Raw genomic sequence first — 24,019 nt, forward strand, 5'->3', positions numbered from 1 at the left:
CAGCCGAGCGGGCGCTCGGGCGGGACATGGCTGGTTGTGTGGCCCGACGGGCCCTAGCAGTGGGCAGCCGCTGGTGGTCTCGGTCGCTGGCCACGACCCGAGGGTCGAGGCCACTGTGTGCGGTCGGTGGAGCAGGGGGCCTTCCGCCGGTGGCCACAGCGACGACCCGAAGGCATCTGTCGTCCCGGTGAGGGACGGAGAGAGGGGGCCAGGGAGCCGGGCCCAGAATCTAGGGAGCGTTTTCTACCTAGCTACTAAGGAAGCCAGGAGGCCTGACTCTGTTTGGGCAGCCGGAGTGCCACCTGAGAAAGGGTCCCGAGGAGAGAGCCGACACGGGCTGCTTGGGACATGTGCCAAGAGCAAAGAAGGGAGCACTGCCCAGGGCCCTGGCAGTGCAGGGCAGCTCCGAGGGAGAACAAGTAACGCTTCTTAGGCGAATCCTGCCTCCCAGGCTGGGGTCCCCGGCACCTGGAGTGGGCTGCCATTTAATACAACTACAGGGATCCCCGGGCCCTTTTGGGTCAGTGACTCTCAGAAATATGCTATTCTGTGGGAAACAAGTCGATTTAAGTGTCTACCTTTGTGGGTCCTGTTTCCATGTGACCTTGGGGAGACTGATTTTGCCCATGTGACTTGGGAAATAGGGGTTGAGGCTCGGGGGGGGGGGGGCGGTGTAAACAAAGCCTTGTAGGGATCAGACAGGATTGAAAAGTTGGCTATGAAGTTAACATTTCCAAAGTAACATTACAGTGCTTTGATGGATCCATAGCAAAATTAATCCTATTTAAAAGGATAAGTTGATGGAAATGACCTGATAGTGGTTAAGGGAGGTATTTGCTATTTAAGACAAGTAAATGTGAAAAGACACTGGGTGGAGACACGGCAGTGCTAAGTGTACTGTGTGGGGTACCTTTGAGAATCTAGAAATGCTAGGTCCTGAGGTCAGGGTAAAGACTTAGAATTTACAGCACAGTTGAATGTGTAGGATTGGGAGAATCATGCTGTGTAGCCAGATGGGCCCAGAACCTGTTATTTTCCAGCCTTAGCCTTAAGAGCCCTGGGATTACCGATGTGTGGAACCATTTTTGGTTCAGAACAATTCTTCCAAGTAGCAAATGCCAGGCTTAGTGAGTATACTGCCAAGCAGCAGTGGGTAAAAGTAGAGACAGAAGAACTGCTTGCCTCAGAACAAATGCTTTTTGAGCACCTCTTACACACTAGGCATGTCTCTCAGGTCCTTAATGGACTCAAGGCATGCATACCAGGAACTGAAATGCAAAGTTGGAAGGATGGTTAACATGTGGGGGGGGGGGAAGACCCGGAGGGTGGGTGAAGGTGTGCATTGAAACAGGATATGCAAGAATAAGAATGACTTTGGAAATGCTAAGTAAAGATAGAAGGAAGTAAGTTTGGAGTAGTCACACAAAACCCTGGAAGACTGGGAGACCTTCACCATGTAGATGCCCATGGCTGGATCTTAAATGAGGAAAAGCAGCATCCTGGGCCTTGGCTGTCATTGCCCTGACCCTGCAGAGTACTAGGGGGCTTTCTTTGTTCACGTGTCTGATTTTTCCTGGCGAAGGACTGCTGTCTTCTCAGGGTCTCACTTGCTTGTTCTTTTCCTTCCCACTCAGGAACCGTGCAGAGGGCAAAGTGCTGGAGACAGTTGGTGTGTTTGAGGTGCCAAAACAAAATGGAAAATATGAGACTGGGCAGGTAGGTACTGTGCTAGGTCTCCTCTCATTTTCATGGACTATTCTGTTTCTGAATGCAGCTAAGTTTGGTCAGAATATTGAATCTCAGCGGTATTTGTATCTTTTCATTCTTCATCTCTTTGCCCACCGGTCTTAGAGACAGATGCCATCTGCTGAGCTACACCCCAAGTTTCAATCCATCTTCATTTTGACCAAGATAAATTTTGGACTTGTTTTGAGGCAGAGTCTTCTGTGTAGCTTAGTTTAGCCTTGACTCATTCTGTAACCCACGGTGACCTTGACATTGCAAACTCGTTCCCTTATGGAATACTTGTGTTACAGATGTGTGTAACCATGTTCAGCTCAGAATCACAAATTAAGAAAAAAAAGGTTGTTTTTGTTTTTTTTTTTTACATTGATTTATTTAGAATGGGTATGTGTGTACACGTGCGTGTGTGCATGCGCCCAGGCATGGAGATCAAAGAACAACTGATAGTATGTATTCTTACGTGTGAATGCATGTGCACTAGAGTCACAAAACTTGTTAAAGATGGATTTCTGGAGATATGTGTATAATAGCATCAAATCCCAGCACTCCAGAAGCAGGGGCAGAAGGATCACTTCAAGTTGGAGGTCTAGTGTAGTGATACTCTTAAAACACAGTAAGAAGCAGGCGATGTGGCTCGACTGGTCAAGGCACTTGCTGAGGAAGCCTAGAAGTAAAGGTGAGGACAGAACTGACTCCAGAGTCACATAGCCCCAGGTAACCCAATGCCTCTGACTTCCTTGGGTCCCTGCACTCAAGTGCATGGTACCCAGATACAGATCCACACATATAACTAAAGTAAAACAAATCCTTAAAGCAGACAGTTATAATCAGTGGCTCTGCGCTGCAGTAAGAGGAGGGCAGGGCAAGGAAAGTTCCCTGGAGGCCAAAGGTGATCTGAAAGGTTGGGGTCAGCCTGGTGACAGGCATGAGAATACTTCAGTAGTTTGAGGGCAAAGCTGGGGAGACTGCTGTAGTTGCTTCTACCCAGGCCGCTATGGTCGGGGCCCACTTGGATGGATCTTCGAGACAGCAGGCTCATCGAGATCTCTCTCCTCCTAGCTATTCCTCCATAGTGTTTTTGGCTACCGAGGGGTCGTCCTGTTTCCCTGGCAGGCCAGACTGTATGACCGGGATGTGGCTTCTGCAACTCCAGAAAAGTAAGTTTCTCTATCTTATCTCATGGTGTCCTCAGGTGGCCTGACTTGTGGCAGACACATGCAGTTGGGGTAAAAACAGCATCCCTTGGGCTTTAGAAATAACCCCAAGCCAGGCGTGGTACTGTACACTTTAATCCCAGCACTTGGGAGGCAGAAACAGGAGGGTCTCTGAGTTCAAAGCCAGCTTGGTTTACAGAGTGAGCTCCAGAACTGCAAAAGAGCCAGGCCTTTGTAGAGAGACCCTGTTTCAGAAAACAAAACAAACAGGAACAAAACAAAACAACCCAACCAACTAAAATAAAGGAAATAATCCCAGAGTGTTTCTTTGGCACTCATCCCCATGGAGACAAAAGTGCTATGGGGTCTCTGTGGGCCTCCCCAGAACTGTCTGTCCTTCCTTTTTATAATCTGAACCCCAGAGAATGTTTTAGGGAACAGTTTTCTTGATTTATTTTCTTACTTTTTTTTACTTCTTTTCTTTTAAAAAAGTTTGTTTTTATTTTGTGTATATGGATGTTTTGCCTGGAAGTGTCTGTGTACAGTACTCAGGGAGGCCAGAAGAGGGCGCTGGGTCCTGAGACTGGAATTAGAGATGGTGGTGAGCTGTCATGAGTGTTGGAAACCAAGCCTGGGTCCTCCATTAGAGCAGCAGTGCCCTTTAAACACAGCCATTTTTTACCCCTTCTCCTTTATGATTATTATTGAGTTTACCTTTTGATTTATTTCAATATTATTTATTACATGACTCTGGTTGCCCTAAACACATGAGATCTGTGTACCTCTGCCTCTGTCAGCCCAGTGCTGAGGAGGGCATGAGTTTCCACACCAGGCTATTCTTAATCCCTCCCTTTCTGAAGATTTTATTTTTATATAATGCATATGAATGTTATGCCTGCATGTAGCTCTGTGTCCCACATTCATGCAGTGCTCCTGGAGGCCAGAAGAGGGTGTAGATTCTTCAGAACTTGAGTTAAAGACAGTGTGAACTTCTTGTGGGTGCTGGAAACTAAACTTGGGTCCTCTGGACGAGCAGTTGGTGCTCTCAACCACTAAGCCCTCTTTCTAGCCCTGCTTTTTGGTTTCTTTTTTTTTTTTAAAAAGATTTATTTATTTATTTATTATATGTAAGTACACTGTATCTGTCTTCAGACACACCAGAAGAGGGCCTCAGATCTCATTATGGGTGGTTGTGAGCCACCATGTGGTTGCTGGGATTTGAACTCCGGACCTTTGGAAGAGCAGTCGGGTGCTCTTACCCACTGAGCCATCTCACCAGCCCTTCTTGGTTTCTTGATGCACAGTTGGACATCTTTCTGTTAATCTCACATCATCACTGGAGTACAGTAAAAGAGGGAAGGTTCCACAAATGATCACCCTGGGGTGAAAGAAGTATAAGGTCCTTGTGGTCTTGGGGTTCAGGTAACAGGTGGGCTCTTTTGTCTTCAAGGAGGTGCCCGGAGCGGTAATCGCATGGGCCCTAGAGGGAGACTGGGGAGAAGCTGGCTGGAGGTGCGTTGAGCAGAAGCCCCTTCAGATCATGAATCAGCCCATTTAGGAGAGGAGATGGCAATTAGCTGAGCCAGGCACAGCTTGTACTTCTCTGGGGTGATCTGGGCTGCTTCTCATCCCACAGAGCAGAGAACCCTGCCGGCCATGGCTCTAAGGAGGTGAAAGGCAAAACTCACACTTACTACCAAGTGCTGATTGATGCCCGTGACTGCCCACATATAGTAAGTAAGCAAAATGACTGAGAGATTTTCACTCATTTAGGGTCAAAATGGGGTCAGAGAGAGGTTAGGTCAGCTCTGGGCCTTAAGGCCTCAGGACTGGGTAGTAGCTAAAGAACCTTTGAATCTATCCAGGGATCCATCCCATAATCAGCTTCCAAACGCTGACACCATTGCATACACTAGCAAGATTTTGCTGAAAGGACCCAGATATAGCTGTCTCTTGTGAGACTATGCCGGGGCCTAGCAAACAGAAGTGGATGATCGCAGTCAGCTATTGGATGGGTCACACGGTCCCCAATGGAGGAGCTAGAGAAAGTATCCAAGGAGCTAAAGGGAACTGCAACCCTATAGGTGGAACAACAATATGAACTAACCAGTACCCTGGAGCTCTTGTCTCTAGCTGCATATGTATCAAAAGATGGCCTAGTCGGCCATCACTGCAAAGAGAGGCCCATTGGACTTGCAAACTTTATATGCCCCAGTACAGGGGAACGCCAGGGCCAAAAAGGGGGAGTGGGTGGGTAGAGGATTGTGGGGGTGGGTATGGGGGACTTTTGGGATAGCATTGGAAATGTAAACGAGGAAAATACCTAATTTAAAAAAAAAAAAAGAACCTTTGAATCACCTTTTGCTTTAGTCTCAGAGATCTCAGACAGAAGCTGTGACCTTCTTGGCTAACCATGATGACAGCCGGGCGCTCTATGCTATCCCAGGTGAGGAGTTAGCATTCAAATGGTACCTGAGGAGCAGGGGTCTGGTGTCCGAGGGAGAGGAATGTGATGTCTTGTCATTTGCTGGGAGGGATCATGGTACTGAGAACTGTGGTGCCAGGGTTGCCTACCTTGGGCAGCCCTCTGAGTCTCGTTCCTCTGCTCTGTAAGTCTTACCAGCTCTGTCTCTCTGTGCCAGGGTTGGACTATGTCAGCCATGAAGACATCCTCCCCTACACCTCCACGGATCAGGTTCCCATTCAACACGAGCTCTTTGAAAGATTTCTTCTGTATGACCAGACAAAAGGTAGTCTCTCAGGAAAGGGGAAGGCCCTTTCTTCAAGCAGAGTATCAGAAATAACTGGGAAGGAGTTTCTGGGAGGGACAGCTGGAGAGCGGGTGGTATGCCCAGGACTCTGGACTAGACTAACCCATTGTCTCTTCTAGCACCTCCTTTTGTGGCTCGAGAAACGCTGCGGGCCTGGCAAGAGAAGAATCACCCGTGGCTAGAGCTCTCTGACGTGCACAGGGAGACCACCGAGAACATCCGCGTCACAGTCATCCCTTTCTACATGGGCATGAGGGTGTGTGCTAGCCTGGGCTTCTTCCCGCAGGACTAGCCCCAGACTCAGTGTGCTATCCCCGATGGACTAAAGGCTTGGGGTGGGAGTGTATCTAAACCTAAATCATCCCCTGTGCTTCTGCTTTCAAGTGCTCTGCACATGTGCAGGGTAGGGTTGAGGTAGCCGCTTGATAATAGCCAGCACCATTTCTTAGAGCAGGAAACCCATAGCCAGGAAATAGTCCTTCATGCCAGCTCCATCTCTCCTCTGTAGAGGGAATCTATGTTGTAAGAAATATATACATACTTGCCTAAATCAGTGAGGATTGATTGTCACACTTAGTATTTAGTAGTCTTGCCTCACTCTAAGCTAGGCCTGCAGATACAAGTATAAAGGGAAGACTTCCTGCCTGTTAGCACTGAGACCCAGGGAATGTCAGCATCCATTGGAGCATAACAGGAAGGGCTGTGAGAAGGACAGGGCCCAGGTGGCAGGAGGAGGACAGGGCTGCCAGGGACACTGGAGAGAACAGAGCCCTGGAGTGGATTTCTGCTAGCATCCAGCTCTGTTGATTTTGACAGGATTGTAGAGGGGAAAGAACAGGAAGGGTGCGGGGAGGCTCTTGACCATAGTCCTATCACATTCATCATTGGCTCCAGACATTCACAGCTTAATCAGCCTCTGCCACCCTCCAGGAATACTTCACTTGAGATATGTTGATTGGAACAGACTTAAGTCTCATCCTCAAACTTTTCTCCCTCCAGGAAGCCCAGAATTCCCACGTCTACTGGGTAAGTGTCTCCCTTGGCCGGGGCTCAGGAATGGTCTGGGGGTGCTGTGGAGGCATAGCGCTTATCTCTTGGGCAGGGTGGATGCAGCCATCCACACTGTTAAGATGTAGATGTCAGCCTTTGTTGCTTTTTACTCTGGAATTCTGGGTGGGCTGGCCCAAGGATCATTCTCCCTCAAACACAAACTCTTTCCCTCACAGTGGCGCTATTGTATACGCTTGGAAAACTTGGACAGTGATGTGGTACAGCTCCGGGAGCGGCACTGGCGGATATTCAGTCTCTCAGGGACCCTGGAAACAGTTCGAGGACGAGGGGTGGTGGGCAGGGTGAGCATCCTTGGGCCACTATGGCCTCGTTGCTGGTCCTGTTAGCAGGCCTGGGAACTTCGGGTATGTTTTCTTCCTCTCTGGTATGGACAGTATGTGTTCCTGTATGTGTGTGTGTTCCTGTGTGTGGTTTGAAATCTTACAACAGCTGTGTGGGGCAGATGACGGGGAGACGTAGAAGCTAGTTAATAAGGGACTGGGGATATAGCTCGGTTGGTAGAGTGCCTGCTTTGCATCATGAATTTGACCCTAGCACTGCATTAACTGAGTAGGTTTTGGTGCCTCTATCTTAGCACTTTGGAAGTTTAGGGTCATCCTTGACTGCCTGGGCTACATGAATCTCTGTCTTGAAACAGACACCTCTGGAAAGCTGGGCCTCTGCAAAAGCTGCAAGTACTCTTAACTGCTGAGCTCTCTGTCCAGCCCATGCTACTGGCGTGGTGGCGCACGCCTTTAATCCCAGCACTCGGGGCAGAGGCAGGTGGATTTCTGAGTTCGAGGCCAGCCTGGTCTACCACTGGGACAGCCAGGGCTACACAGAGAAACCCTGTCTCAAAAAAAAAAAAAAAAACCAAAACCAAAACCAAAACAAAAAAAGAGAAGGATCAGAAATGTACAGCCATATTTGGACTACATAAAAGATTTGAAATCAGCCTGCGTTACATGATACCCTATTGTTTAAAAAAGAAGCAAAACTATGGGCTGGTAAAATGGCTCCATGGGTAAAGGTGCTGCTTGCTGCCAGGGCTGCAGACCTGAGTTTGGTCCCTGAAACTCACATGGTAGAAGGCAAGCATTGACTCCCTGAAGTTATCTTCTGTTGTCTGACTTCCATACATCAGACAAGTTGCATGTTTGTGCAGGAATGAACACACACACACACACACACACACACACACACACACACGATTAGGCACCTCCCCCAACACCTCCCCCAACAACAAACAAAAGCACTCTGATTTTGGAACATGCACCGACTGTGACATGTCTCCCTGCATTCACACATCTACTGGTCCTTGGTTTGATTTTATGTTCCCTGCCTACACTACCCTGCCTCTAGAGAGATAAGGTCACAAGTACATTAGTCTCATCCAGCATCATTGTTAGAAGAGACTTGGAAAAGTAGGGGACAAGTAAACATGGCTTGGGCTGGGTGTGTGGCACACACCCATAATCCAGTAGCATGGAAATTGAGGCATGATTATTGTTGTGAGTCTGAGCCAGCTTGGGCTACATCTTCTTTGAAAAAAACAAAAATTCTAAATACGGCTTGCCTTCAAATTCCAGCTATATATTCCATTATTTTGGACTTTTTTTTTTTTCCATTTTGTTTTGAGACAGGGTTTCTCTATGTAGCCCTGGCTGTCCTGGTAGGTACTCTGTAGACCAGGCTGCCCTGTAGATCCTCCTGCCTCTGCCTTTGTAGTACTGGGATCAAGGGTGTGTGCTTTTACACCCAGGTTGGGCAAATTATGGAACCCAATGTTTCTTATTGCTAAATTAAGGGTCACAATAGTACTTCACGGTCACCAAGAGAATAAAATCAGCAGGCAGAGGGCCTGATGTTGTGTCTGGCACTTGTTCCTCTGAGTGAATGTTGGGAAAGAGGTTTTCAAAGAAAGTCTGCTTAGCACCCATCCCTTGGTGCCCTGTTTCCTTTTCCTAGAGACGAATAAAAGCCTCAGGTCATTGGCCATGATGTGGGAGGAAGTCCTGAAAGATGGTCATTGTAGATGTGTCTGCTGTCATGGTTGCTTGGGTGAAAGGAGATCAACACATAGTGGCCCCAGGGTGCAGAGAATGGTTCTGGGGCTTGGCCTGATCCATTTTGCCTGAATTCTTTTAGGAACCAGTGTTATCCAAGGAGCAGCCTGCATTCCAGTATAGCAGCCATGTCTCTCTGCAAGCTTCCAGTGGGCACATGTGGTGAGTGTAAGCTGGAGTATATGTTGCTCAACTCCACAGAAACTGCCAGTTAGAACAGGAGAGCTGGGGCTGGGTGTGGTAGGTGTACACCTACAGTCCTAGCACTTGGGAGACTGAGGTAGGTTTGTGAATTCTAGGCCAACCTGAACTACATAGTGAGACTCTATTTTGGCTCATGCCAACAATAACAAAAACACCTGAGTAAGCTGAACTTGTGGTCAGTTCAGCAAAGGCCCTGGGATGAGCACAGATGGGTGCTATTCTTTGCTGTGTGGCACTATCTGGTTTTTATGACTCTTAGTTCCTTACAATTTGTGGCCTAAGGACTTAGGTCCCAAGACTTGAGACTGAATTGCTAGTTTAGTTGGGTTCCCCCTTAATCTTGAGTGTGGTGGGACACTTCTGTAGCCCAGTGGCCGTGCTTACTGTGTGTGGGCAGAGGTTCTTGGGTCTCTTAGATTATAACCCCAGCTCGGGCTCCATCAGAGGCCATGGGACCACACAGTTCAAGAGGCTTCAGTTCAGACCTTACTCCCTCTAAACCCGCTTCTCCAATCCTCAGGGGCACATTTCGTTTTGAGAGACCGGATGGCTCCCACTTTGATGTCCGGATCCCACCATTCTCCTTGGAAAGCAATAAAGATGAGAAGACCCCACCCTCAGGCCTTCACTGGTAGGCCAGCTGAGGCCCAGGTTGGCCCTAAGAACAACAGCTCTCAACCCATAATTGCTGCAGAACTCTAAACCTCTCCCTACTGTGAAATTCTTTTTTTGGAGGGAGATTGTAACTTTTCTTGGAAGACCCACATAAGACTCCTCCAAGGTTGGCCTTGGCCGCTGTCCAGGACACCACGTTCCAGCAAAGCTGTCAGGGAACTGTTCAGTTGTCCCATGTTTTCTGGAATGTGAGGTGTGGTCAATAAACCAGTGCTCACTTGGCCACCACGGCCATTTTTGTCTCCAGGGTCTCAGGCCCCCTTGCTGGCCCTTTAGGAACTCTTAGTTGCTTTTCATGCAAAGTTTCTTCTAGGGAGCTGCTGGCCCTGCTAGGGTGCGCCTTCCTCAGAGGCTGGACATCTTGGGGCACTGGTAACAGTGAGCAGCACTGGACTAAGTTCCGGGTCTCTCTACCCTCCGCCCAGTGTAGAGGAGGCCAGTGTAGAGTTGGACTGACCTGACTATAGACACGGATTACCCACCAGCACTTCTGGCTTCACTAGGCCTGGAGAAGAGTGAGGCAAAACCAGTCAGGTTTCTGGGAACTGTGGGCTTCTGAGCATTGAGCAAAGCCTGTCAAGCATCCAGACCACAGGGGCAGGAATTCAGCCAAGAAGCAGCTTAAGTTATGGTCAGTGACCAAGTCAAGCTGCTTTTGGAGCTTCTTTCAGGCCAACAGGAGCCAGAGAATTGGACTGCATTTTGCCCCAGGTCTTAGGATTCCTTCACCACTATAGTTACTGTTAGAGGTCCTTTCATTCTTGCATTATTAAATCTCAGTTCTAGTCCTTCTGAGTATTGTTCTTAATCTTCCACCAGGGGGAGTGTGGGTCTGTAGGATTATAGAGGAATGAGTCTCTTGACTACCTAGAACACAAGGTCATGGAGGGAACAGAAATAAAAGAACTGAGCCCACAGCTGTGAGCTGGCCAGGCTCTGCTCACTGGAAACATGGCTCAGCAGTGTAAAACAACTTTATTAGAAGTTAGTGTTTACTTCCATCACTTAAGGTAAGCAACTGAGACCGCAGGTATGTAGTAAAGGGCACATTCTTTCCTGCCAGAACCTGTGTTACCCTTCAGGCCAACCAGTCACATGTCCCAGGTTCAACAGCACACAGCTGGTGTTTGTGAGCAGCGTCCAGTCTGACCCTCATGCATGTTTTATGTTTAAGTCCCCTGGACTGCCTGTGATCAAAAAACCCATCCTGCTACAACTCCTTTAGGACAGGGCTGGTAAATCTCACGAGTCCAGATCACTTCAGTATTATTTCCTTAAACCAAGGAGAAATTTTCAGTCAAAGAAGATGAATGCCCAACCCGGGACTCCTGCTATGTTTCCTCAGCCCATGACTAGACAGCACTGAACAGCAGAGGAGATGGATGTCAAAGCGCCTCATGGAGGCTAAAGGGGGTGTGGCGGTAAAGAGACAAACTGGAAACACCGCAGGGGTCTGAGAATCTGAGTGTTAAAGGCTTCTAGGGGACAGCTGAGAAAACAGATTGGTGGCCTCATGCTGTCACATTCCAAAGTCTGTGGGAAAGACTGAAAGCCAAAGCCTCTATTTGGCCAAAAAAGTTGGATTGTCATCTTAGTTCCAGCGAGATCTGGACGAACTAATAGTTGCTCGTCACTAAGGTGCCTGACCCAAGCATCTTAGAGCTATTTATACATTCAAGATCGTGATTAACATAACATGCCTGATTATTAAGTCACATTTCCCATTTCCCCTTGCCCTGTCAGGCTAGATCCTTGTGAGAGCCCAACCCTGGGCTTGGCATCTGCCCATAGGCTCTAAGAGGTGAGCCTTTGTGTGCCCATGTGGCAATCATAAGAGTAGTCAAGGGATACAGCTGATAATCTGTGGCCCTTCTTGGGCACTGTTGATGGGTACACACTTCCTTAGGCTTACAAACAGCCCCCTCCAGTGACAACATTCCTCTGGATAGAATCCAGGTAAGAGAGCCAGTCCCAACAAAGAAAGGGAGGGAAACCAAAGCGCAAAGGAAGAATTGACACCAGGTCTAGATCTTGGTACATCCGTGGTCAGTGACCCAGAAGAAAGGTCTTTCAAAGGCTTAGGTGGTCCTAGTTACTATGTATTTGGAGATGCATCACTAGGCAGAACCAGGACATAAACTGAGACATAGTATCAGGGGCTGCAGCACATCTGTGTCTTAGAGCTGAACATACCCAAGTATGAGGCTCACACCAAAGAATCCTGTTAAGTCTGAGTCAGTGATGTGACCCTACCCTTTCCCCACAGGATGCTATTAAAACCATTTTCAACTTGGACGTCCTTTCCCTCTTGGTATTCTTTGGGTAGTCAGGCTGACAAGCCAAAGCTGGTCAGTCTACTTTTTTTTTTTTTTTTTTTTTTGAAACAAAGCCTATGTAGCCCAGGCTGGCCTGGAACTTTTAACTACATAGCACAGGCTGGTCTCAAACTTGTGATCCTCCTGTCTCAGCCTTTCCTTAAGATTGTGCAGGAGGGGATCAGTGTCAGAAAAAGCTTTGGGTCAAGGCAGAATAGATTCCCCTGAATGATAGACATACAAAGTGCTTTAAAGATGGGTCCTAGGATACTGAAAAGGGTGGAGTGAGTGTGTGAGTGTGTGCCTACTAGGTGGGGTCCTGGCACTCTGCTTAGTCCTAGCTTTCCCCCCAGACTAAAAACTAGTCATTTCGTAGATACCTAGTGAGTGTGGCAGTACTGGAGATTGAGCCCAGGGCCTCACTCTTGCTAGGTGAGCCCCCTTTTTAAAATTTTATATTGAGGGCCTTGCTATGTTGTCCAGGCTAGCCTAGAACATGTTATCCCACCTCGGCTTCTCCATAGCTGGGATTATAGGTACGGCCATGCTAACATCTAGATTTAAAAACAAACAAAAATCCAGGTTATACCAATGTTTAAACACCTTAGGAAAAAAAAAGGCCACTTTTTCTGTTCAAAATTGGGTCCTCGCAGCACCAGAAGCCTCCTTTCCCCTAGAACAAAGCTGTTCTCGTGGGCCTCAGCTGAGGAGCTAAAGGAGCTCTTCAGAAGAAAGGGGCACTCAGCCAAGGGCCAGGGGGTATTCTTGGCAGGAGGTGGGAAATCAGTGCACTCACCCTAGAGCAGAAGTAGCTCCTTATTGGCAGGAAGTGGGGTGGCATCTGGAAGTGCTGGGGGGAGGGGGGCCAGCCAAGACAATGTGGCCTTCCCTCTCTCAGCTCCCCAACCTCCCAAGCAGGGCTGTCACCTGTACATACTAGAGCAGGCTCCCAGCTAGCAGGAGCAGCATAGGGTGGCCAATGGGTACGTTCCACAGGGTGGCAGACAGGACTTCTTGTGCCCCGATTTCTTAAGGGTCTCATCAGTCACGATGAGTGGACTGATGGCCAAGTTGCCGGTCATCGTAAGTGCTATAGCGCTTGACATGAATGCGACGGACACGGTCCCGTAGTTCAAAGGTGTCTTCATCTTCACTGGGGGAAGCCTGGCTGCGGCTCCGGCTTGTGGCCTCCAGTAAGGAATTGTCAGGGACTCGAGGGGTCTCATAGAGTAGGACATTGAGTGTTTCCTCATAGATACGGGCCTCTGGGAATTCCACCTGGAGTGAACAGAAAAGACAGAATGAGGTTTCATTTAGTGAGGAAACACCTAACGTAGGAGTCAGGTGGCTGCCCGGCTAACAAGGGAAGCATGAGGGGGCATGAGAGTATAGATCGACACCTCTAGCTACCCTACAGCATCCCACAACTGAAGACTAGTATGCATGGGTATATCCAGGTATAAGCACAACTCCATGGGCTTGGTGCCAGATGAAGTCTGAGCTTTCTGGGCTGTAGTTCCTGTTTGTGTAAAGTGGTGCCAATAGCTACCTTTGGTTTTGGTTTTTTTTTTGAGACAGGGTCTCCTTATAGTTCAAGCTGCCCCAGAATCAGAATCCTACCTTAGCCTTCTAAGCACGGTGATTCCAACCAAGTACACCAACCTGAGCTAACACCTCTGAAGAGTTATCAACATAGCAGGCAAGACATACATCCTTTAGTCCAGTGACTACCCCAGCACAGTAAACAACCAAAATATGTAATAGAAAGCAGCTGCTTAGCCAGGCAGGGTGATGCCCGTCTATCATCCCTGCTACCTGGGGGGGCTGAGGTCAGGAGGATGGAGAGTTCAAAGCCAGCCCACCTAGTAAAATCCTGTCTCAGCAGAGGGGTGGAGGAGCAGAGGATAGCTCAGTGGGTAAAGGCACTTGCATCAATCCTGACAACTTGAGTTTGGTCCTAGGACAGAACTAGTAGAACCCAAATGGAGAGAATGTTCCAAGCTGTCCTGTCTTTCACTCACAGGCCATGGCAGAGCACACCCACCAACACAAATCAATGAAATAGTAACGGAGCAGCTCTGAGAAGCAGCTTCATTGTTTTTCTGACCTAGAATGGCCCCAGGTGGCCTGTCTCCTATCGGGTGTGAGGGGCTAGGGAGAGAGCATCTAGAAAGAAGACAGGCCCTGTCACTCCTGCTGCTGCTCAGGAGCTGCACTGACTCTACTGTCACAGCCCCTTGTCTAACTCCTGGTCCCTCCCCGTCCCCCGGCTCCTGCCCCTACAAAGACTGCTCCCCACTCTAAGCTGCCCTTCCGACGACCCAGTCTGCGGCCCAGCTTCTCGGGTCTCTGTGCTTGAGCCCATTACTTACCAGGTAACCTGTGTGGCACTGCACCTGTGAAACCTGAACTTAAGCAGTGTTTAAGTGGAAAGCACACCACACTGTCTGTACTGTCTCCAAGTACAGACGCTAGGGAGGACACCAGCTGGCATCTGCAGGAAGCGAGATGAGTCTATGTATATATGATATGTCCCCTATCAAGTAATTCCCGCAGTTGACTACAGTGGACTATGCCGACGACCCTAGTACTAGTGGCCTGAGGCAGGAGGAATGCCATGTATTTATAGCCAACCTAGCCTATTTAGCAAGTTCCAGCCTGAGCTTCAGAGACCCTGCTTCAAAAATAAAAAATTATATAAATAAATAAATAAAAACATTAAAAAGTTACAAAAAACTCATAAAAGGTTCATCAGGCACTGTGATCACTCCATCGGCTCAGAAAGCCAGCTGACCAGGAACACCATGCTCGCCTGGCTGCAAGAGCAGTGTTTAAGCAGAACGCACACCACACTGTTGCTTCTGAGTTGTACCTTGCCACGTATTGGCTACTCAGACTCTCATTCCCATGTCTGCAAGTAGGGACACAGACCAATGCTGTTTAAATGGCTCCCCAAAATCAGATATCTGGGGGGGAAAAAAAAAAGCTGGGACCAGAGCTGCAACCTGAGTTGTGACAACTTCAAAGACCTGGCCCTCCCACAGCCCCGAGGGGAAGTTCCCTGCTGCTCTTCCTCAGCTGCTGACCGTGTCTGACCAACCTCCAACCTCGGTCCAGGCTCTGTCCAACCTGGCACCATCATACCATATTTGGGAAAGTACATGTGGCCCTTGTGTTGCTGTGGGCAGGGTACACTGGGGCAGTACCAGCTCTCCATCTTGGAGTCCGTGTGATCTGTCCCTGGCAGGCAGCCCATACATACCTTGGTCTGCTTCTTCTCTGTGGCGTACACAATCGAGGTGCAGCACACCTCTGCCAGCTTACGGCCCTGGCCATAGAAAGACCAGCAGCAGATCTCGTCCCCAATGACATCCTTGATGAAGAGCACGCGGCCGTTGAAGCGCAGGGACAGCTTGTCAAACAGTTCAATGTTCTTTAGCAGGTGATCATCAGAGTTGCTGAAACACCAGAAGCCCAGCAGCCTGGAATGAGCTTCCAGCACAAGGGGACTGCCGGGAAGCGCTAGGGTCTCCGCTCCCTGATCCTATCATGTTGATGTGAGGATAAGGCAGAGGGACAGGGAAGCAGAGAGCAACCTGTAGGACTGGGGCCTGTGAGGGAAACGGGTGGAGCTGGCCCTCAGAGAGCAGGAGGGAAGGAGTGACCCCACCTAAGCCAGGAAGAAAAGGCCCCTCAGAGCTACTTCTGCTCCTTCTCTGCCGTGGGGTGATGCGCTGTCCACAGGGACCAGGAGAGTCTAAAAGCAAGCTGCAGCCACCTGGGCCTACCCAACCATGGCCTGTTGTGAGGGCACAGTGAGAAGCACAGGCACCAGGAGGACTCAGCTCACATCTCGACCCCGAGCTCCCTTCTACCCCTCTTCATGCCCCTCTGCCAGGCCTGCTGCACAGGGCCCACTCTGGGTGCCCAGCCCTTTAACTGCCTCTGCTGCCCTCCCCAGGGTCCCAGCAGAGACGCCTGCCGTACCTGGTGTATGAGTACTTGTTGTTGCTCCTGTTGTACAGCAGCTTCACCACAGGCTGTGAGGGAAGAGAGAGTGAGGGCCAGGCCAGGGGCCTGGTGTCCCCAGGTGTCCCCAGACCGAGACCCTCAGTGTATGCAGTACCTTTGTGGAGGATTCAATGAGCCTGTCCTCCTCCCTCAGGGACGTGATGATGGGGATGTTGCACACAGGCTGGTAGGAGTCTTTCTTGTCCTGGGTGACACACAGAGCGGAGAGCTGCCTTTAGGATTCTGTGCTAGCCAAGCATAACCAGGGACATCCCCAGGCCTCTGCCACGGTCACACACAGACACACACACACAGACACACACACACAGACACACACACACAGACACACACACACAGACACACACACACAGACACATACAGACACACACAGACACACAGACACACAGACACACACACACACAGACACACACAGACACACAGACACACACACACACACACACACACACACACACACACACACACCCCACCTGGTAAGGAGGTACCAGACAGTTCATGACATTCTTGGTAATAGATACTGCCAGCCAGGAAGCAGTTCCCCACTGCCAGAAATCTGAGGCTGATACCTAGGCACATGAACTGGAGGCACAGCCCGCTCGTGCAGCCAAGCGTGACTCCCTAGAAGCCGTGTGCTGGGCCTGGGCAGCTCCCCATCGTTCTGACTGCATTCGGACTCCTCAACCTCATTTCCAACCCAGCTTCCCAGGGGTCAACCAAGCCTCGTGTCCCCAGGGGGACAACTCTGGACCCCACCAGACCACGTGACACTTCCCATACCTGCAGGGCAGTCTGGCACGTGCTCACCAGCCCTTGAATGAGGTAATATTTTGCTTCAGCCATCAACTCCTGGATTTCTTGCCGGCTTTGAGGGAGGGTGATGGTGTCATCTCGGAGGTAATTCAAGATGGTGCCAAAGTGCTTTCCACATCGGTCTATGAGAATCCAGCCTAGGGAGTGAGAGGGGTCCCACAGGACTACCGTTTGCCTCCAAGCTGTGTCCAGCGCTGGCAAAGGCCACCTGAGAGAGGCAGGCAGGCAGCAGGATGCAAGGGAAGGAGCCACATGAGGAGAGGCCAGAGCCCAGGCCAGGGGTGGCTCCGAGACTCTAGGTCTCAGGACAGTGCTACTCTTCCCTATCCTGAGTCTGGGAACTGCTATCTTCAGGGCTCTGTGGAGGACTGGCTGTCTAATGTTGGGGCTACTCGGGCCACCCTGGTGACACAGAAACAACCAGTCTCTGCTTACCTTTTGCCCACTGCCCAGGTTCTACTGTGTTTATGACAAGCTTATCCTATTTGGATATAAATACACACGTCAGCTTTGAGACAGTTGTTCCGGTTAGCCGCAATTTGAGATTGATGTGTCTCAGCCTCCTGAGTGCTGGGATTATAAGCAGGAGCCATTACTCCGGGATTCTATTTGATAAGGTTTCATATAGCCCAGGATGGCCTCAGGTTCATTATGTAGTGGACACTGGCCTCAAATTTCTGCTCCTCCTGTCCCCACCTCTAAGTGCTAGGGTTACAGATGTAACCACACCCAGCCTAAGTATGATACACAAGCATACAGTTTTCTATGTGCAATCTCAAGGAATTCTGAGGCTCTGTTAGAACTTGTATGGGGGAGGAAAAGATATATATTCTAGATCTATTGGGTCAAGCCCAGCCTTGGAGTCAGCTCAAGATGCTCCCTTCCTCCTCTCCCTTACCCAGCATGCCCGCATGCAATGGCTCACCTTCTTTGTCAGTCAGCACCTCCATTCGCCCACTGAACATGGCCTTGAGCATGGTGTCGTGCCGGGTGAGGGCCCGCACTGTGGTGTAGTACAGGGAGCCTCCCACATTGAGCTGCACGTACTTGTTGCCCAGCCCGCCTCCCTTGAAGCCACTGATCTTGGGCTTGGCCCCCGAGGCTGGACACAGACAGGTGTCCCCTGACATCTCCCGCTGCAGGTAGATCACCACACGGCAGGAGGTAGGCTTAGAAGGTTCTGCCGTGGTGGAAGTGATCACGAGTGAGTGGCCCTCAGAGGCCAGGGCCTCATACTCTCAGTGCCTGTAAGCAAGAGGTAGAGAGAACACTAAAGTCAGCAGAGAGGTCACAGGGAGGAGGGACAGCAGAGGGAACTCTGACACAGTTTACTTTGTAGAGAAGCCCTTCCTCACTGTACGAGTTAGATTCTTGTCAACTTGACACAAGCTAACATCACCTGGGAGGAGACCCTCGCTTGAGAAAATGCCTCTATCATACTGGCCTGGAAGCAAGTCTCTGGGAGCATTCTCTTGATTAATAATTGATGAGGGGCAGAGATTGGGGGGAACCATCCCGGGGAAGGTAGTTCTGGGTGGCATACGAAGGCATTCTAGGGGCCGGAGAGATGGCTCAGCCCTTAAAGGATAGGCTCACAACCAAAAATATAACAAGTCACGCCGGCAAGCCAGTAAGCAGTACCCCTCTGTGGCCTCGGCTTCAGTCCCTACCCCCGGGTTCCTGTCGCCAGGTTCCTTTCCCCATTTCCCTTAAGGAAGAACTGTGACCTGGGAAGTCTAAGCCGAGTAAACTCTTTCCTCCCCAAGTTGCTTTTGGTCACAGTGTTTTATCACACCAGTAGAATGCAAACTCGGACAGTGGGCAACAGGAAGAATGCCCCGCACGCTGTTCTCACGGTACCAGGAGCCAGGTCTGGGATCACAGTCTCCCTGTGGTGTGGGCATCTCACCAGCTCCTCTAGGATCAGCTCTGCTTCCGGCTGCAGGGAAAAACCCTTCAAACTAGCTAAGGGTCGGATGAGCAGATCTCCCTGGGATCTACCAGAATGGCTCCAGAAAATGTTTTTCCAAGATTCCCAGGATTCCAGGCGTCCAGACTAACCAACTGGGAATCTAGCCAGCCTCGGATTTTCCCAGGAGCCAGGGGGACAGGATACACTTCCTGTCTCAGGAATAGCCCCCTCCAGGATTCAGGTTATCATTAGTCAAAGGAAGCCAGGATCCAGGAAGGAAAGTGAGTGTGGTTCTAAGAGCACGGGGAGAGCCGCTGTAGGGGCAGCCGGCCAGGGAGCTTGGCAGGAGTTACCTGAGCTGCCCCCTTCTCAGCCCCAGCCCTGCCCCAGGTTCCTGTAACTGTCACCTTTCTCAAGGCACAGCAGACAGGGCTGTTGTGCTGCTTTCCCCCAAGAGCCCTTTTTCTTCCTTCCCATCAAGAATGGGGGGAGCCGGGCGTGGTGGCGCACGCCTTTAGTCCCAGCACTCGGGAGGCAGAGGCAGGTGGATTTCTGAGTTCGAGGCCAGCCTGGTCTACAGAGTGAGTTCCAGGACAGCCAGGGCTACACAGAAAAACCCTGTCTCGAAAAAAAGAATGGGGGGAACAGACACAATGACCCTAAAAATGAGTAAGCTCAAAACTGAAAGGAAAACACTAACAGTTCAGAGACCCGAGAAATGACTAAAGGAAAAGCTGGTGCTCGTTCCTCGTTTGCTTTCAGTTATTTTTCTTTTTTGGTTTTTCAAGATACAGGTTCTCTGTGTGGCCCTGGCTGTCCTGGAACTCACTTTGTAGACCAGGCTGGCCTCGAACTCAGAAATCCGCCTGCCTCTGCCTCCCAAGTTCTGGGATTAAAGGCGTGCTCCACCACTGCCCGGCTCTTATTCTGTTTTTATTGCTGCTATTTACATTCTTAATTCTAAACCTGTAGATGGAAAGAAGTTTGAATGTAAAAAAAAACATTAAGTCCTAGCTGGGCATGGTGGTGCACACCTTTAGATCCAGCACCAGGGAGGCAGAGGCAGGCAGAACTCTGTGAGTTCTAGGCCAGCCTCATCTACAGAGGGAATTCCAAGACAGCCAGTTACATAGTGAGACCCTGTCTCAAAAAAATACAATAAATAAATAAATAAAAGCTGGGTGAGGTAGTGTAATCCTAGCACTTGGGAGACAGAGCAGGTAAATCTCTCGAGTTGAGGCCAGCCTGGTCTACAGAGGGAGTTCCTGGACAGTTAAGACTATACAGATCTCTATCAAAAATGAACAAAAGATTGAATTTTCACTGAAAGTATAGAGACTTACCGTGGTTGCCACCCCTAAACAGCACAGTATAAAAATTATTTATATCACACTTCATACATTTACAGTATTAGTATTATTAAATAAGCCAGAGATAATAGAAGGAATTCAGGAGGGTGTGTATAGATTATATGTAAATATACAGCATTTAATGTCATAAAGAACTTGAGCATTCTCAGATTTTGGTATTTGCAAAAAACCTAGAGTTGGGGCTGGAGAGATGGCTCAGAGGTTAAGAGCATTGACTGCTCTTCCGAAGGTCCTGAGTTCAAATCCCAGCAACCACATGGTGGCTCACAACCAACTGTAATGAGATTGGATGCCCTCTTCTGGAGCGTCTGACAGCTACAGTGTACTTACATATAATAAATAAATAAATAAATCTATCTTTAAAAAAGAAAACAACCTAGAGTCAATGCCACACAGACATGAAGGGATAATTGGATGATGATGGCATTTTTTTGAGATGTCTATGATGTTGCATTGGATGTTCTAGACCTTGATATATAGACTAAGCTGATCTCAAACTCAGTGATCCACCTGCCTCTGCCTCCTGAGTGCCGTGATTAAATGACAGTGCCACTGCTCCTGTCTGTAATCTTTTGGCTTATCCAAACTACCACTAACCAGGCCAAGGATGGTGGCTCACATCTATAATCCAGCACTTGGAAGTCTGAGGCAGTCTGGACTACAGAGACGCCATCACAAGGTTAAAAAAAAGGAAGAAGACTAAGCTGTACCTTAATTGGCAGAATGCTTGTCTAGCATGCATGAGGCTCTGGGTTTGATTCCCAGCAGCATATAAACTACATGTGATGGCCCATGCCTATACTCCAAGCATAGGATGATGGAGGCAGGCAGACCAGGTATCTCAGCTACCAAGAGTACAAGTGGCTCTGCCTGAAAAACCAACCAACCAACCAACCAATCCCAATTGTCATTAGGTACTATTAGGTTCTTGGTGGTGCACCTCTGTAATACCAGCAAGCACTATCAGACTAAGCCCTGCCTGGAATACAGAATGAGACAGAACCCAACCTGGTCCAGATAGCAGGATCTTTAAAACACACGCAAAAAAGAGTATGATAGTAATAAAAAGTCACATACTGAAGAGATGCCTCACCTGTTCTGAACACCAGCTGTTCTGAGAAGAGTCCTGCCCTCATGGACCCCACACTTCAGTGGAAGAAGACAGACTAGCTGAGCATGGTGGCACATGCCTTTAATCTCAGTATTGGAAGTTCCAGGCTACATAGAAAGACCCTACCTCAAACAAAAACAGACCAGAAGCCACACTATAAACGATGGGACAAAGAGGCAGACAGTTATAGAGGTGATCGACGTCACTGAGAATATAGGAATGATATGAGAATTATCAGGCTGAGGCTTGAGACCAATTGAAGATCACATTTCAGTTAAGATCTGAAAAGTATAGTCTAGACAGCAAGAGCAAAGCTCCTATCTGAACAAGTTTTAGAGGCTGAAGAGATGCTCTTCCAGAGGTCCTGAGTTCAATTCCCAGCAACCACATGGTGGCTCACAACCATCTGTAATTCGACACCTCTTCTGGTGTCTGAAGACAGTGACAATGTACTCATATAAATGAAATAAATCTTTTTAAAAAGTAAAAAAAAAAAAAAAACTGCCTTTAAAAAGTATATTCCTGGGGGCTGGTGAGATGGTTCAGTGGGTAAGAGCACCCGACTGCTCTTCCGAAGGTCTGGAGTTCAAATCCCAGCAACCACATGGTGGCTCACAACCATCCATAATGAGATCTGACTCCCTCTTCTGGAGTGTCTGAAGACAGCTACAGTGTACTTACATATAATAAATAAATTAAAAATAAAAATAAATTAAAAATAAAAGAGATTATAACTTCAAAAAAAAAAGTGTATTCCTCTTGCAGTAGACCCAGATACAGTTAGACCCAGATAGCACCCAAATCAAAAGGCTTACAATACTCTGTATCCTGTTCCAGGAGATCTGACACCCTCTTATGGGTGCTGCTGCATGCACACACATGGTACACATATATACACTCAGGCACACACACGTACAAACAAAAATGTTAAAAAGTGAAACAAGTTTTATGGGGCTAGAGAGATGGCTCAGCAGTTAGACGTACTGGATGCTCTTCTAGGACCTAGGTTCAATTCCTAGCATTCATATAGTGGCTCACAACCATCTATAACTCCAGTCGTAGGAGTTCTGATGCCCTCTTCTGGTCACTGTGGGCTCCAGGCACACATGTGGTACACAGACACACATGCAGGCAAAATCAGCACACACATAAATTGTCTAAAAGGAACACATTTTGGGGACAGTAGTGACATGGCGGCGGGTATATAGGAAGAAGAGGGAGGATGGTCTGGCAGGAAGCCAGAGAAGACAAGTGCTACATGAGAAGGAAGAGCTGGGGTTTATGGGAATTGCAACAGACTTTGGGGTCGGGGAAGGCTTTTAGCAGGGGAGTGATGTGATCCAAGGACAACTTGATGCTGTGTGGGATGCAAAAGTACATGAAAGGAAATGGGAAAATCAGAGGAAGGACTGGTCCAGGCAAGTGATGATAAAGGCTTACACCACAGAAGCAATGCTGTAAACAGAAACAACAACAACAACAACGCCCCAAAGTGGAACCAACCTCTTTAATACCGGAACACTCAGTCGTTTCCTGTTATTCCTCATGTTTTACAGGTAAAACCCACAACACTGGTCCTCAAACAAGAATTAAGTATATACATCAGCTTGCTAAACTAAAACTGACCCTGAAGAGATTTCAGTATGTCCTTGGAATGGTCGGGAGTGGGGGGCTTTCAGGAAGGTCTATATTGGTGCTATATTAAGTAGCATATCCTTTTGATGGCTTAATTGCTTTCAGTGATGGAACATGGAGGAAACGAGCTCCGGGAGTCTGACAGTAACACTACAATGCTAGACTGGTGAGCGACTGACCGCCTTACCTCAAAGCGGGAAAAAAATCAACTCCTCAACAAGTTTTAGCAAGTTCCTCACATACTTTGTGTGCAGTCCCATTTCCCCAGAATCAAGGAAGCACATAAACACGTTCTGCCAAATCAAAGAAACCCAAGTGACTAGGCTTGCCAACTGAGGAAGTCAAATCCGGAGCTAATCTATTCTTTTCCTCCTAAGAGCTACTTTGAGTCCTAGATGACGTCAGACCAGATTCCACCCAGACCAATTAGGTCCAAGAGTCCAATGGCAGGTGACGCCCTAGAAAGAAATTTCTGAGAGGATGAAGTTTCCACTGATAGTTTCAGGGCTCTTTCCTCAGGACTTCGCCTGTGGATAGAGGGGTAATCCTGGGGCTGGGGAACATACACGTGTCTCTATGGGAACCTAATGCGAAGCCAAGCAGAACAAAGCGCAAACGATCACGGTAGTTCAAAGACTTGGGGTTCTAAAGGAAGGACACGAGGTACGGCGAGGTGGGAAGGCTGATTTTGGCAAGAAAGGTCAGAAATCGTGGAAGCGGCTCTTATGTTTCACCCAAAGGCTCTCCAGTGGAAATGGAGAAACATCCCATGTCTCTCGTTGCAGTGTAGGCTGCTCTCCCGCCACACCCCTCCTCTTCTGAAAAACTGAGATCCGTGGTGCCTCCCATCCCCAGAAAAGACCTGAACTTCATCCCCGCGCGCCATCCCGTGCCTTTTGCCCAGGACTCAGCAGAGCCTGTCCTTCCCCTCTGCACCCGCACCTCTGGCTCTCACCGTCCGCGGGGACGCCTCTCCGAGTCTCAGTCAAGTAGCAAGCGGACTCGGTGCCACCTCTGGCCTGCGGCTGCCTGCAATCTCGGCTGTGAGCTCACATCCTGCGCCCGCCGACTCCGGAGTTACAGCCCAACCCTACAGATCGGGAAAGAGACTACAAGACCCGGCATGCACAGCGCGCGAGCTAGCAGTGGGTCGAAAACTTGACGTTTGACTTCC

The 24,019-nt window shown here is 49.0% G+C and overlaps 2 protein-coding genes across 5 annotated transcripts; one reads left to right on the top strand and one right to left on the bottom strand.

Annotated features, from left to right (window-relative positions):
* Positions 1–10: 10 nt before the first annotated feature.
* Poldip2 (polymerase (DNA-directed), delta interacting protein 2) lies at positions 11–10,451 on the top strand. Its single transcript, NM_026389.3, has 11 exons — positions 11–187; positions 1,635–1,716; positions 2,803–2,900; positions 4,534–4,630; positions 5,268–5,343; positions 5,540–5,647; positions 5,788–5,924; positions 6,668–6,694; positions 6,895–7,020; positions 8,867–8,946; positions 9,509–10,451. The coding sequence occupies exons 1-11, from the start codon at positions 27–29 to the stop codon at positions 9,621–9,623; spliced, it is 1,107 nt and encodes a 368-aa protein (NP_080665.1). The 5' UTR covers positions 11–26; the 3' UTR covers positions 9,624–10,451.
* A 113-nt stretch (positions 10,452–10,564) lies between these two features.
* Tnfaip1 (tumor necrosis factor, alpha-induced protein 1 (endothelial)) lies at positions 10,565–23,985 on the bottom strand. 4 transcript variants are annotated; one of them, NM_001159392.1, is made up of 7 exons: positions 23,801–23,975; positions 17,743–18,062; positions 16,785–16,954; positions 16,105–16,194; positions 15,966–16,018; positions 15,241–15,436; positions 10,565–13,256 (listed from the first exon to the last, which is right to left on the bottom strand). In NM_001159392.1, exons 2-7 carry the CDS (start codon positions 17,945–17,947, stop codon positions 13,020–13,022), a joined length of 951 nt encoding a protein of 316 aa, NP_001152864.1. In that variant the 5' UTR covers positions 17,948–18,062; positions 23,801–23,975; the 3' UTR covers positions 10,565–13,019. The 4 variants fall into 4 exon arrangements, with proteins under 4 accessions (NP_001152864.1, NP_033421.3, XP_030101779.1 ...); NM_009395.4 differs by having other exon boundaries at positions 23,788–23,975; XM_030245919.1 differs by having other exon boundaries at positions 10,620–13,256; positions 16,785–17,025; positions 23,801–23,985.
* Between the last annotated feature and the right edge of the window lie 34 nt (positions 23,986–24,019).

Source organism: Mus musculus, chromosome 11, assembly GCF_000001635.26.
Source record: "Mus musculus strain C57BL/6J chromosome 11, GRCm38.p6 C57BL/6J".
NCBI classification, from domain to species: Eukaryota; Metazoa; Chordata; class Mammalia; order Rodentia; family Muridae; genus Mus; species Mus musculus.

Coding starts and splice junctions, on each gene's coding strand:
- Tnfaip1 (NM_001159392.1), bottom strand. CDS start 17,947: ATGTCAGGGGACACCTGTCTGTGTCCAGCCTCGGGGGCCAAGCCCAAG. Junction 15,437..15,965: donor AACAAGTACTCATACACCAG/GTACGGCAGGCG, acceptor CTGGTGTTTCAG/CAACTCTGATGATCACCTGC. Junction 13,257..15,240: donor CAGAGAAGAAGCAGACCAAG/GTATGTATGGGC, acceptor TGTTCACTCCAG/GTGGAATTCCCAGAGGCCCG.
- Poldip2 (NM_026389.3), top strand. CDS start 27: ATGGCTGGTTGTGTGGCCCGACGGGCCCTAGCAGTGGGCAGCCGCTGG. Junction 4,631..5,267: donor CCCGTGACTGCCCACATATA/GTAAGTAAGCAA, acceptor CTTTTGCTTTAG/TCTCAGAGATCTCAGACAGA. Junction 5,344..5,539: donor GGCGCTCTATGCTATCCCAG/GTGAGGAGTTAG, acceptor TCTCTGTGCCAG/GGTTGGACTATGTCAGCCAT.